The 12,886-nt window shown below is 41.9% G+C and overlaps 1 protein-coding gene across 2 annotated transcripts in view; it reads right to left on the bottom strand.

Moving 5' to 3' along the window:
- parga (poly (ADP-ribose) glycohydrolase a) overlaps positions 1–12,886 on the bottom strand; it is a 197,566-nt gene that overhangs the window by 161,547 nt on the left and 23,133 nt on the right. For both annotated transcript variants that reach the window (XM_068020563.1, XM_068020562.1), the window contains exons 5-7: positions 11,816–11,978; positions 11,181–11,303; positions 4,642–4,725 (exon numbers count right to left, since the gene is read on the bottom strand). In XM_068020563.1, coding sequence (XP_067876664.1) covers positions 4,642–4,725; positions 11,181–11,303; positions 11,816–11,978 — 370 coding nt within the window. The remainder of the gene's footprint in view (positions 1–4,641; positions 4,726–11,180; positions 11,304–11,815; positions 11,979–12,886) is intronic.

The raw sequence follows: 12,886 nt of genomic DNA, 5'->3' as shown, positions 1-12,886 counted from the left end.
AATGTCCAGCGGGGCCATATAGGTAGAACTTAGAAATAACAAAGGAGTGATCACTTTGATGGGATTATACTATAAGCCCCCCAATAGTCAGAGAGAATTGGAGGAGTATATAAGTAGGGAAATCATAGATAGGTGTAGGAATTATAGGGTTGTAATAGTAGGTGATTTTAACTTCCCTAATATTGACTGGGACTGCCTTAGTGCTAAGGGATCAGATGGGGAAAAATTTGTTAAGTGTGTCCAGGATAGTTTTCTGAAGCAGTACGTGGATGGCCCAACTACAGAAGGGGCTACACTCGACCTCCTCTTAGGAAATGAGGATGGGGAGGCGGTTGATGTGTCAGTGGGGGAGCACTTTGGGACCAGTGACCATAACTCTATTAGCCTCAAGATAGTTATGAAAAAGGATAGGACTGGTCCTCAGGTTGAAGTCCTAAATTGGGGGAAGGCTAATTTCGATGGCATCAGACAGGAACTCTCAAAAGTTGAATGGGAGAGGCTGTTTCCAGGTAAAGGGACGTCTGGCAAGTGGGAGGCTTCTAAAAGTGAGATAGGAAGAGTTCAGGGCTGGCATGTTCCTGTTAGATGGAAGGGCAAGGCTGGCAAGTTTAGGAAACCTTGGTTGATGAGGGATATCGAGGGTCTGGTCAGGACGAAGGAGGCATATGTCAGGTATAGGCAGCTGGGATCAAGCGAGTCCCTCGAGGAGCATAGGGGATGTAAGACTACACTTAAGAAGGAAATTAGGAGGGCGAAAAGGGGCCATGAGATTTCCCTGGCAGATAAGATAAAGGAAAATCCTAAAAGATTTTGTAAGTATATTAAGAGTAAAAGGGTAGGTAGGGAGAGAGTAGGTCTCCTTAAGGATCAGTGTGGCAATCTATGTGTGGAGCCATGGGAAATGGGCAAGGTCTTAAATGAATACTTCTCATCTGTATTTACCGTGGAGGTGATCATGGAAGCTAGTGAATTCAAGGGAGGGAACAGTGATATCCTGGAGCATATCAACATTACAAAAGGAGGAGGTGTTGGAGGTTCTGAAGTGCATTAAGGTGGATAAATCCCCAGGGCCTGACCAGGTGTATCCTAGGATGCTATGGGAAGCAAGGGAGGAGATTGCTGGGGCCCTGGCAGAGATTTTTGGATCATCGTTAGCCACGGGTGAGGTACCGGAAGACTGGAGGATAGCTAATGTTGTGCCTTTATTTAAGAAGGGAAGCAGGGATAAGCCAGGGAACTACAGGCCGGTGAACCTTACATCAGTGGTGGGAAAGTTATTGGAAGGGATTCTGAGAGACAGGATTAATATGCATTTGGAAAGGCAAGGTTTGATTAGGGATAGTCAGCATGGCTTGGTGCGTGGGAAATCATGTCTCACGAATTTGATTGAGTTTTTCGAGGAGGTGACCAAGAGGATTGACAAGGGCAGAGCGATGGACGTTGTCTACATGGACTTTAGCAAGGCATTTGACAAGGTCCCGCATGTAGGCTGGTCCAGAAGGTTCGAACACATGGGATCCAGGGTGAGCTAGCCAATTGGATTCAAAATTGCCTTGGTGATAGGAGGCAGAGGGTGATAGTGGAGGGTTGTTTTTCAGATTGGAGGCCGGTGACCAGTGGTGTGCCACAGGGATCGGTGCTGGGCGCTCTGTTGTTTGTCATATATATAAATAACTTGGGTGTGAATGTAGGGGGCATGATTAGTAAGTTTGCAGATGACACCAAAATTGGTGGTATAGTGGACAGTGTAGAAGGTTGTCTAAGGTTACAACAGGATATAGATCAACTGGGAAAGTGGGCAAGGGATTGGCAAATGGAATTTAATGCAGACAAGGGCGGCACAGTGCCGCAGTGGTTAGCACCACAGCCTCACAGCTCCAGCGACCCGGGTTCAATTCTGGGTACTGCCTGTGTGGAGTTTGCAAGTTCTCCCTGTGTCTGCGTGGGTTTCCTCCGGGTGCTCCGGTTTCCTCCCACATGCCAAAGACTTGCAGGTTGATAGGTTAATTGGCCATTATAAATTGCCCCTAGTATAGGTAGGTGGTAGGGAAATATAGGGACAGGTGGGGATGTGGTAGGAATATGGAATTAGTGGAGGATTAGTATAAATGGGCGGTTGATGGTCGACACAGACTCGGTGGGCCGAAGGGCCTGTTTCAGTGCTGTATCTCTAAACTAAATGCGAAGTGATGCATTTTGGGAAGTTAAACCAGGGCAGGACATATACAGTGAATGGCAGGGCCCTGGGGAGTGTTGTTGAGCAGAGAGACCTTGGGATGCAAGTACATAGTTCCCTGAAAGTGGCAACACAGGTAAACAGAGTAGTGAAGAAGGCATATGGCATGCTTGCCTTCATTGGCTGAGGCATTGAGTACAAGAGTTGGGATGTCATGTTATAGTTGTGCATAATGTTGGTTAGGCCGCATTTGTAATACTGTGTGCAGTTCTGGTCGCCGCACTACAGGAAAGATGTGATTAAGCTAGAGATGATGCAGAAAAGATTCACAAGAATGTTGCCTGGCTGGGAGGGCTCGAGTTATAAAGAGAGATTGGATAGGCTGGGTCTGTTTTCTGTGGAGCGAAGGAGGCTGAGAGGGGACATGATAGAGGTATATAAAATTATGAGAGGCATAGATAGGGTAGATAGCCAGAGTCTGTTTCCCATGGTAGGGGTGACTAAAACTAGAGGGCATAGATTTAAGGTGAGAGGGAGGAGGTTTAAAGGGGATCAAAGGGGTAAATTTTTCACACAAAGAATAGTGGGTAACTGGAATGAGCTGCCTGAGGAGGTGGTGGAGGCAGGAACAGTAGCAACATTTAAGACAGACAGTGTGGCAATGTTTGGATACACATGTGGCCATCTTTTGCAGCATTGTCCATTTTTAAAAAAAGACAAAGTCAGTTTTTATAACCCTTCAATTATAATCTGTAATTTTTCATCATCGCACTTCTCGTAAGTGTGACATATGCCTATAGGTTAAAAAAATTCTCACCTCTTCCTTTGTTTTTTGGTGATGGCCATCAGTTTAAGATCTTTAGTTACCATCTCACCTACACTGGACAATGTTTCTCTCTCTTTGTCTTACTAAGCCCCTTCTAAATTTCAACGCCTCTATCAATCATTACCTAACCTTCTCTACGGTAATGAAAAAAGCATCAGCTTTTCCAGTCTCACCTCTTAACTAAAGTCTCTCATCCCTTGCATTGTTTTATTTTTTACTTGTTCTTGGGATATGGGTGATGCTGGCAAGGCTACATATATTGCCCATCCCGACCTGCCATAAGAAGTGGGTATTCCTCGTTGAACCCCTAAAGTCCTTATGGTGATGGTGTTAAAAGAGGCAATTCCAGGACATTGCCCAAGGAATGATGATGGAATGGCAATGTGTACCAAAGTTAAGGTGGTGTGTGCCTTGGAGGGAAAGGTGAAGCAAATGGTATCCCCACAGTGTTGCTGTTCCCCTTCTTGGTGGTCAAAGTGACAGTGGAGGAAGGTGCTGTTGAACTAAGCTGGCTAAGCTGTTGAATTGCAGAATATATACAGCAGCCACACTATGCTGGTATAATAGGACGGATGGAGGGGGTGAACACCGAGTCTGGCACTCCAATCAAGCAAATGGCTCTGTCCTGGATGGTGGTGAACTTCTTGAGCAATGTTATGATTGTATCCATCCAGGCGAGTGGTTAAGGATTCACCTTAGCAAATTTTTTCCTGTGCTCTCTCTCCATAGTTTTCATCCCTGTCTAAAGTTGAGTTTCCAAAATTGGACATGATATTTTATTTATTTATTTATTTAGAGATACAGCACTGAAACAGGCCCTTTGGCCCACCGAGTCTGTGCCAACCAACAATCACCCATTTATACTAACCCTACATTAATCCCATATTCCCTACCACATCCCCACCATTCTCCTACCTACACTCGGGGCAATTTACAAGTGGCCAATTTACCTATCAACCTGCAAGTCTTTGGCTGTGGGAGGAAACCGGAGCACCCGGCGGAAACCCACGCGGTCACAGGGAGAAATCGCAAACTCCGCACAGGCAGTACCCAGAACTGAACCCAGGTTGCTGGAGCTGTGAGGCTGCGGTGCTAACCACGGCGCCACTGTGCTGCCCCACTGATTTTTCCATGCTTAGCATTATCTCCTAGATATTTCACTATAAATCCTCATTTATAAAATTTAGGATTAAACCATTTTCAACTTTTCCAACAAGTAAGCACTTTGACCACTTATGCTTCACATGACAGATCAGTCAAGTTGGCAACTCACTGTGTTGGAATCTCAAACACAGAGCTGACTGTTTGAAGTTATGTATAAAAAATGCAGAATATTAATTTTCTGGTAACGAAGTCCATCTTTAAAAATGTGTGAAGCATTTTAAATTAACAACATTCAGATGGCCTCTGACAATTCATTGCAGATTGTGAGCAATTTGTACAGTGATTTCATAGAATTATACAGCAGAGGGAGGAAATTTGGCCATCTCACTTCAGACAGCTATGCGAAAGAATGATTCACTTAGTCCCATTTCAAAGCGTGTTCAAAGAACTGACTGCTAGAAATGTATTCAATAAATTCTTAGTGAACACTGATCCCCAACCCAAGGTGTAGATTTAACCTTATTTCACACTGCACCTTCACATCCAGTGAGTTAGCAAACTTTCTTAACAGCGCTGTTCGAATCAATTCCCACCGACTGCTCACACTCTTGCTTCCATCCTGAAAAGAAAAAAAAGCAATATTATTTTGAGGTGCGGTGTATGTTCACACGCAGTATAGTAGAACTTACACAATACAAAAATAATTCAAAAGTGTATCCTTAGAAATAAGAACACAATTTGATAAAGTCATTGATTATTAAAAAGTGAATGGTCTTCATAGTCAAATATGCTGTAAATGTAACATAATGTTACACATTTAAAATAGTGAGGTGCCAGTAAGTGACAACCCCTTATTAAATCCTTAATTGTGTAGAAACATTCCCTATCTCAAGCATCGAGCCTACTATGCAAGCAAAATAACATATAAAACATCATGGTGCATGCTCTGATTGTCAAGCATATTTTAGAGATCCTGGAACATGGACAATCATGGTACTGGAAAGTCTGGCTATGCTTAGAGTAGATTAAGTCACCTGGTCCAGATGGCTTCATCCATCCCAGGTTTCTAAAGGCAGTAGGGGTGGAGATAGTGAAAGGGCTTAGCATAATCTTCCAATCTTCCCTAGATATGGGGGAAGTGCCAGAGGATTGCAGCGTGGCAAATGTGACACCCTTATTCAAAAAGGGTGTAAGAACTGTCCTAGTAACTGCAGGCCAGTTACTTTAATATCAATGCTGAGTAAAGTTTTAGAAACAATAATCAGGGAAAAAAATCAACAGGCACTTGGACAGGTTCAGTTAATTAAGGATAGCCAGCACGGATTTGTAAAAGGCAGATCATACTTGAATAATCTAAGTGAACTTCTTGATGAAGTAACAGAGAAGATTGATGAAAGGGAATATGGTGGATATGGACTTGGATCTTGGAATACAGAGTGCAATTTCAAAATGTGCCAATGATATCAAACTTGGAGGAGTGGCAATAGTGAGGATGATACGAACCGCCTGCAACAGGACATGGATAGGTCAGCAGAATGGGAAGACAAGTGGCAGTTGGAACTTAAAACAGGAAAGTGTGAGATGATACATTTTGGCAGAAGGGAGAGTGAGACAATATAGACTTAATGGCGCAGTTCTAAAGAGTGTGCAGAAACAGAAGACCTGGGGTGGGGGTGGGGGGCGGTACATGTGTACAGATCTCTTAAGATGGCAGGACATACTGAGAGTGGTTAGCAAAGCATATAGGATCTTGGACTTCATAAATAGAGTGTTATGAATGCTGGACTTAGTACTATGGTTATGCTTTAAAAACTGTGTTCTTTAATGCATTGTAAAATGGACATTTGGAGGAAACATGTGACCTCACACAAATTCTGTCTAGAGACAAGCCAAAGGTCTTGGTTACCATGAGAACAAAGCATTCAGATCAAAGATCCTTTTGAAAGCAGAATGCAAGTTTGCAACACCTATAGGACAATGGGTTTCGCTCTCCCAGACTCTCAGATTGTAAACAGGGAGTCAGAGGCTCTCAAATGCAGATTTGAGTTACAATTTTTAACACCTGGAAACAAAGGAAGGCCCAGGTGGTAAGAATTATGGTCTCTGAGAATTGTAAATGGCAAATAACTGGTGATTTTTGATCTGGATAAATTTGAGAGGCTTTCCTAGGTCTGAAGGCCAAAGTTGCACAGCTGGAGAGAAAGGCAGCAGTGGACTGTTTGCTGGGGAAACAGCTGTTCTCAGATCACCGATACAGCAAAAGGCTGCTTGATTTGAACCCAGTTCGAAGGCTTGAGGTTTGTGGAGGAGAAAAGATTAAGGGGTCACCAGACATTGCCTTATTAACGGAGGTCCAGTTGAATGTGCTCGGAAGAAATGAGCTTTGTGAAGTCACTGGGAGATCCAACCCATTGCAGCTGGGAGGATTTTGGGACTTTAAACTGCAAGGATATTTTTTTGATGAGAACACTGTGTAACGAATGAATGTGGCGTGGGGGTTTTCGAGTGTATTAATAAGTTATTGAAAAATACTTTTCTCTGTAATTGAGTACATTAGCTATCTACGAAGTACTGTTTAGTTAATGTTGATTTTTAGTTTAGTTGTTATAGTAAAAGTCTTAAAATGTGAAATCATGTTGTGTGATTCCTTACTTGGTCATTGGGAAGTTCATATTTTGTGTTTTAAAGTTAGTGGTCTCTACTGAAGTTGCAATAAGAGGCATAGAATACAAAAGCAGGGAAGTTATGCTGAACCTTTATAAAGCTCTGGTTAGACCTCAACTAGAGTATTGTGTCCAGTTCTAGCCACCACATCTTAAGAAGGATGTGAGGGTCCCTGAGAGGGTGCAGAGGAGATTTACCAGAATGGTTCCAGGGATGGGGGATTTTAGTTACAAGGTTAGGTTGGTAAAGCTGGCATTGTTCTCTCTGGAGCAAAGGAGATTGACAGGAGATTTGACAGAGGTGTACAAGATGATGTCAGGCTTAGATAAGTCAAAAAGGAAAAAACTTCCCATTAACTTCTGGTACAAGGACTAGGGGACACAGATTGGCGGTTCTGGGCAAGCAATGCAAGGGGAATGAGGGGAAGAACTTTTTTTTTTAACGCAGTGAGTGGTAATGACCTGGAACTTGCTGCCCAGGCGGGCTTTGGAAGCGGTGACAATCAATGATTTCGAAAGGAAATTGGATGGGCACTTGAAGTAAGTAACCTTGCAGGGCTATGGGGGTAGAGTGGGGGAGTGGAACTGACTGGATGGTTCAGCGGAGAGCCAGCATGGACGTGATGGACTGAATGGCCTCCCTCTATGCCATAAATGGCTCTATAACTCTATCAATACGCTAATATGCCTTGCAGACCATTCTCAGGCAATCAAGTGTCAACTCAGAAGAATGGTTTTGTCCAAATATATTTGTATCTGCACAAGGCTCTTTGATGAACTGAATTCTATGTACAGCTGCCAAACAATAGCTGGAGGAACCGTAGACAAAATGCTGAAATCAGTGCAAAGAGTAACCGCAATGCAAGAGTATGCTGTCATGGTGCTGGAACCACCACCGAGGCAGAAATGTATCCAACGGCAAACATATCCCACCCCCCACATGTATCTGCCACCTCTTGCCACTTCCACCTCTCCTCATCTTGCCATTTCCCCCTGCTCTCACCTGCTCACTTCCCTCTGCCCCTCTTCCTCTCCCTGTTCACCATTCTATCCCTCCTTTCCCCATTTGTTCTTTCCTCTTTCCTCCTTTTCTTCGCCTCGCTCCCACTCTCATACTGTAAACCACTAGACAAATGCAATGAATATTAAAACAGAAAAATGAAGAGTACTCAGCATAAACAGTATATTTACAGTAAATACAAACTTCACTATTTCCATTCAAAATGCCAAAACAACTTCTGCTCGAACAGTCAACATTAAACTGACCTGTAAAATGCAGTCCTTTATTTCTATGATGGCTGTTCATTACTATGGAGTCCTGTGTTTAGCCACATCTCTGCTAAGTTCAGGCTAACCTCTGTCTCTGTGTAATGCCCAAGACAGAGATCCAAGTTCCTTTGAAGATGTCCCAGAAGGAACATTAAAACCTGTATCTCTCATAACTAGACTAGGTCATTAATCACAGAATGATATAGTAGAGAAGGAGACAATTCAGCCCAGTGTGCTGGCTCTTTGAAAGAGCTTTCTAATTAATCTCACTCTTTTGCTCTATCCCCCATAACCTTGCAAATTTTTCCCCTTCAAGTATTCATTCAATTCCCTTTTGAAAGTTATTGTTGAATCTGCTTCCACTAACCTTTCAAGGAGCGTGTTCCAGATCTTCATAACTCACTACGTTAAAAAAAAAATTCATTTTGCCTCTGATTCTTTGGCCAATTAGCTTAAATCTGTTTCCTCTGGTTACCAACCCTTCTCTTACTGGAAACTGTTTCTCTTCACTTATTCTATCAAAACCTTCTATGATTTTGAACACCTCTATTAAATTTCCCTTCAGCCTTCCCTGTCCTAAAGAGAACACCATTCGCTTCTCCAGTCTCTCCATGTAACTGAAGCTCCGCATCACTGGTGACATTCAAGTAAATCGCATTTGCACCTTCTCTATCTATTCCACCATTTCTAAGGCCTTTACATCCTTCCTGAAGTGTGGTCGACAGAATACTCCAGCTGGGGTCTTACAGGATTCAGCAAGTGAGCAGCAAGGAAGAATCCCAATAAATAATTTGCTTCAGACAAATGCTCATTGTTTCACATTAGCATGAGGAATACGTAATATTATCATGGAGCAGCAGTAACTCAAACATACTGCTTGAAGATGTTCCACCAAACCAGTTGCATTCTACTTCAAACAATGTACGGCCATGTTTTCTGCACAATACTAATATACAATTGGTGTGCTAGGTCTTCAAGAAAAGTATAGATCAGGGAAGTGTAATTTGCAGCATCAAACTGAGATAAATGCAAATTAATGAGTTAGTTATTAAACTTAATATCGGTCCTAAAGGCAAAAAACTTGAGCGCTACTGATGTAGAAGATAAAGCCCTGTATTCATATTGATCTTAAAGTGACACCTGGTGATTAAAGTTAAGAACTGCAATTCCAAAACAACCCAACTGGAATAATTTTTTTCCTGAAGTAAAATAATTATAGAATCACTGAATCTTACAGCACAGAGGAGGCCATTCGGCCCATCATGACTGTCTGGGCTTTTTGAAAGTGTTGTCCAATTTAGTCCCGAACCCCAGCTTTTCCCCCAAAACCCTGCAAATTAGTATATGTCCAATTGTCTTTTGAAAGTTACTATGGAATCCGATTCCACAATTTTCAGGTAGTGCGTTCCAGGTCCCACCAATCCTGGGTGTGAGCAAATTTCTCGACATTCCCCCTCTAGTTCTTTTGTCAGCTATTTTAAATTTATGGCATCTGGTTATCGACCATTGAGCCTATATCTTCTTTGGCCTCCTTATCTCGAGAGACAATAGGTAAGCGCCTGGAGGTGGTCAGTGGTGTGTGGAGCAGCTCCTGGAGTGGCTATAAAGGCCAATTCTAGAGTGACAGGCTCTTCCACAGGTGCTGCAGAAAAATTTGTTTGTCGGGGCTGTTACACAGTTGGCTCTCCCCTTGCGCCTCTGTCTTTTTTCCTGCCAACTGCTAAGTCTCTTCAACTCGCCACACTTTAGCTCTGCCTTTTAGGTTGGTATGAACTCACATGATTTATTGATGGTGTTGCAATAATCCAAAACTATATTGAAAAACATTTGAAATTTGTATCAGAAATAGAAAGTACAAAGCTGCTAGTGCTTGATGAGGGAACTAAATGTAATATCTCCAAATTTGCAGATGACACAAAACGGGTGGGATGGTGAGTTGTGAGGAGGATGCAGAGAGGCTTCAGGGTGATTTGGACAAGTTGAGTGAGTGGGCTAATGCATGGCAGATGCAGTATAATGTGGATAAATGTGAGGATATCCACTTTGGTAGCAAAAACAGGAAGGCAGATTATCTGAACGGCTATAAACTGAGAGAGTGGAATACGCAGCGAGACCTGGGTGTTCTCGTACAAGGTAAAGGTAAGCATGCAAGTGCAACGGGTGGTAAAAAAGGCAAATGGTATGTTGGCCTTCATAGCGAGAGGATTCGAGTACAGAAGCAGGGATGTCTTGCTGCAATTATACAGGGCCTCGGTGAGGCCACACCTGGAATATTGTGTGCAGTTTTGGTCTCCTTATCTGAGGAAGGATGTTCTTGCTATAGAGGGAGTGCAGTGAAGGTTTACCAGACTGATTCCTGGGATGGCAGGACTGACATATGAAGAGAGATTGAGTCGGTTAGGATTATATTCGCTGGAGTTCAGAAGAGTGAGGGGGGATCTCATAGAAACCTATAAAATTCTAACAGGACTTGATAGGGTAGATGTAGGAAGGATGTTTCCGATGGTGGGGGAGTCATAGTCTAAGGATACGGGGTAAACTTTTCAGGACTGAGATGAGGAGAAATTTCTTCACCCAGAGAGTGCTGAGCCTGTGGAATTCGCTACCACAGAAAGCAGTTGAGGCCGAAACATTGTATGTTTTCAAGAGGAGTTAGATATAGCTCTTGGGTCTAAAGGGATCGAAGGGTATGGGGCGAAAGCGGGAACAGGTTACTGAGTTGGATGATCAGCCATGATCATAATGAATGGCGGAACAGGCTTGAAGGGCCAAATGGCCTACTCCTGCTCCTATTTTCTATGTTTCTATGTTAGCTGAATGAGTGACAAGTCCGCTGACAATTAAGTTCTGAATTGTTACAATTTCAACTGCATTGCTGCAAAGCAGCAGTGTTAAACCTATCCACATATTGTTCCTGCTCGATGGTTTAGCCAGCCATGGTGATCATGTCTTTACACAATGAAATTTGTTAAATTAACTATTTGCTAATTCTGCAAGCTGCAAAAAAATGCAAATATATGGAAATCTGGCCCAAATTCTTGACTTTGGTAAACCACAGTTCAATCCTACTCAGTTGAGCATGTCTGCATCACCCATAGAAACATGAATGTTAACTTTTAATTACAGTATGTCAACTCTTTACCTCATTTTCAACAGGAAAAAGGTTTTGCTCAGAACAGGGCATTTTCACGTGCTTGTCATCCCAGGTGTCTTTAAAATATGTGGGATAGGGTCGAGGGGCTTCACCACCTTTCAACAAGTCTGTCTGCAAAATAAGCACAAAGGTAATTGCAACAATTGCATAATCTGTGGGAGAAATGGACAATGCAATTTTTTACATCAAATAGGTGTACATGTCAAAAGAAATAGCCCTTGGTTTGACATCCCTTAAATGAGGGGAAAGAAGCATATCTAGCCAATTCAAAAATTGGCTTAAAAACTTAGCAAATTTCTTGCTGCAGTTTCTAATTTATTGAAGTGCTGTAATCATTTGGTATAAAATCTTCTGAACTACTTTACTAAACTTGTAAATGGGAGTGAGAAAATTAACAATTGACAACAGATTTCAGCCTAGCTCAGTTGGATGACCTTGTTTGCCTTCTATAGCAATTTAGGTCTAACGTGAAAAGAAACTGGCAGTCACAAAGCAATTTTTTGTGGATTTGGTCCCAAAGCACAGAACTCAGTAATAAGTCAGTATTATAGAGACACTTCAAGTATTTCCTCAATGATTCAGTTGGATAAGGTAGGGAGTAGCTAAATTTTATTTCAACTTACTCGGATGGTCACTGAGTGATTGCTAGATGCTCTTAAAGGTGGTAAAACACCGCTGCATTCTGGCATCCTTTGCATCTCAATGATTGGAGTTCCAAGCCATTTGACATCCACAGGGTATCGTCCTCGGTTAGGTCTTCTGTCTTCCACGTCATAATTCTCTCTTCTAGAAGTCAAACATTTGTTAGCATAGCAATACTGCAACTCATGTTGGAAATCTAATGACACAGTGTAACTTTTTCTTATTTTCAGAGAAAGAAAAAAATTCAAAGAACATAACACTTATATAGTTTACAATATTTGTTTTTTTCTAGACTGATTAACTGCACTGAGCCAAAAAAGTAACCCTCCAGATTAAGCAAAATTCTGCTCATCTGAATCAATGTTCAGATTTGTCTTTCCAATCAAATCAAAAGTGTAAAACAAAAGGGCCAGTTATTTCACTGAATATTTCAGATGGTACCTTTGGGAGAACCATTTATTCTGGTACTAATTCTCATTATCCTATTTAATACAACACAAAAGTGATATAAACCAGTAATCCATGCCTCCAAATGAGCTTCAGCTGGAGATACGTATAAAAACCTAAGAAAGGTCATTGTATTTTTTTTTTATTTATTACAGAATCATACAAAGGCTACAGCACAGAAGGTGGCCATTCAGCCCATCAAATCCGCTTTAATGTTTTGAAAGTCTGACATGATGTTGTGCTGTTTAAATCAACTTTTACCCACTTTGTGTGATGCCACCTTATAGGGTGCTTTCTGTACCTCTCCTTAAATCTGAATGTTAAACATGCCCAAAATCAATAGAAAAATAGATGGAAAAGTGAAAACTATTTAACCATTAATCTATGCTACATAAATAGAATGCATAGATCAGGACTTAAGAGAATATGAACCATTCATGACATGGTCAACTCAAGGTAGTAGTGCCCTAATGCTTGCAAATACTGCAACCTGCATCACATTAATTTGTTTTTCATGCACTATCATTCTCTTATCTACTATAGAAATATTGCTTATAATAGCAAAGACCAAAAGAGGTGTCTTGGAGCCCAAAAAAAATCTCCAA

Source organism: Heterodontus francisci, chromosome 42 (assembly GCF_036365525.1).
Source record: "Heterodontus francisci isolate sHetFra1 chromosome 42, sHetFra1.hap1, whole genome shotgun sequence".
Lineage (NCBI taxonomy): Eukaryota > Metazoa > Chordata > Chondrichthyes > Heterodontiformes > Heterodontidae > Heterodontus > Heterodontus francisci.
Note: the sequence above shows the minus strand (reverse complement) of the source record. Positions and strands in the feature narration are given on the sequence as shown.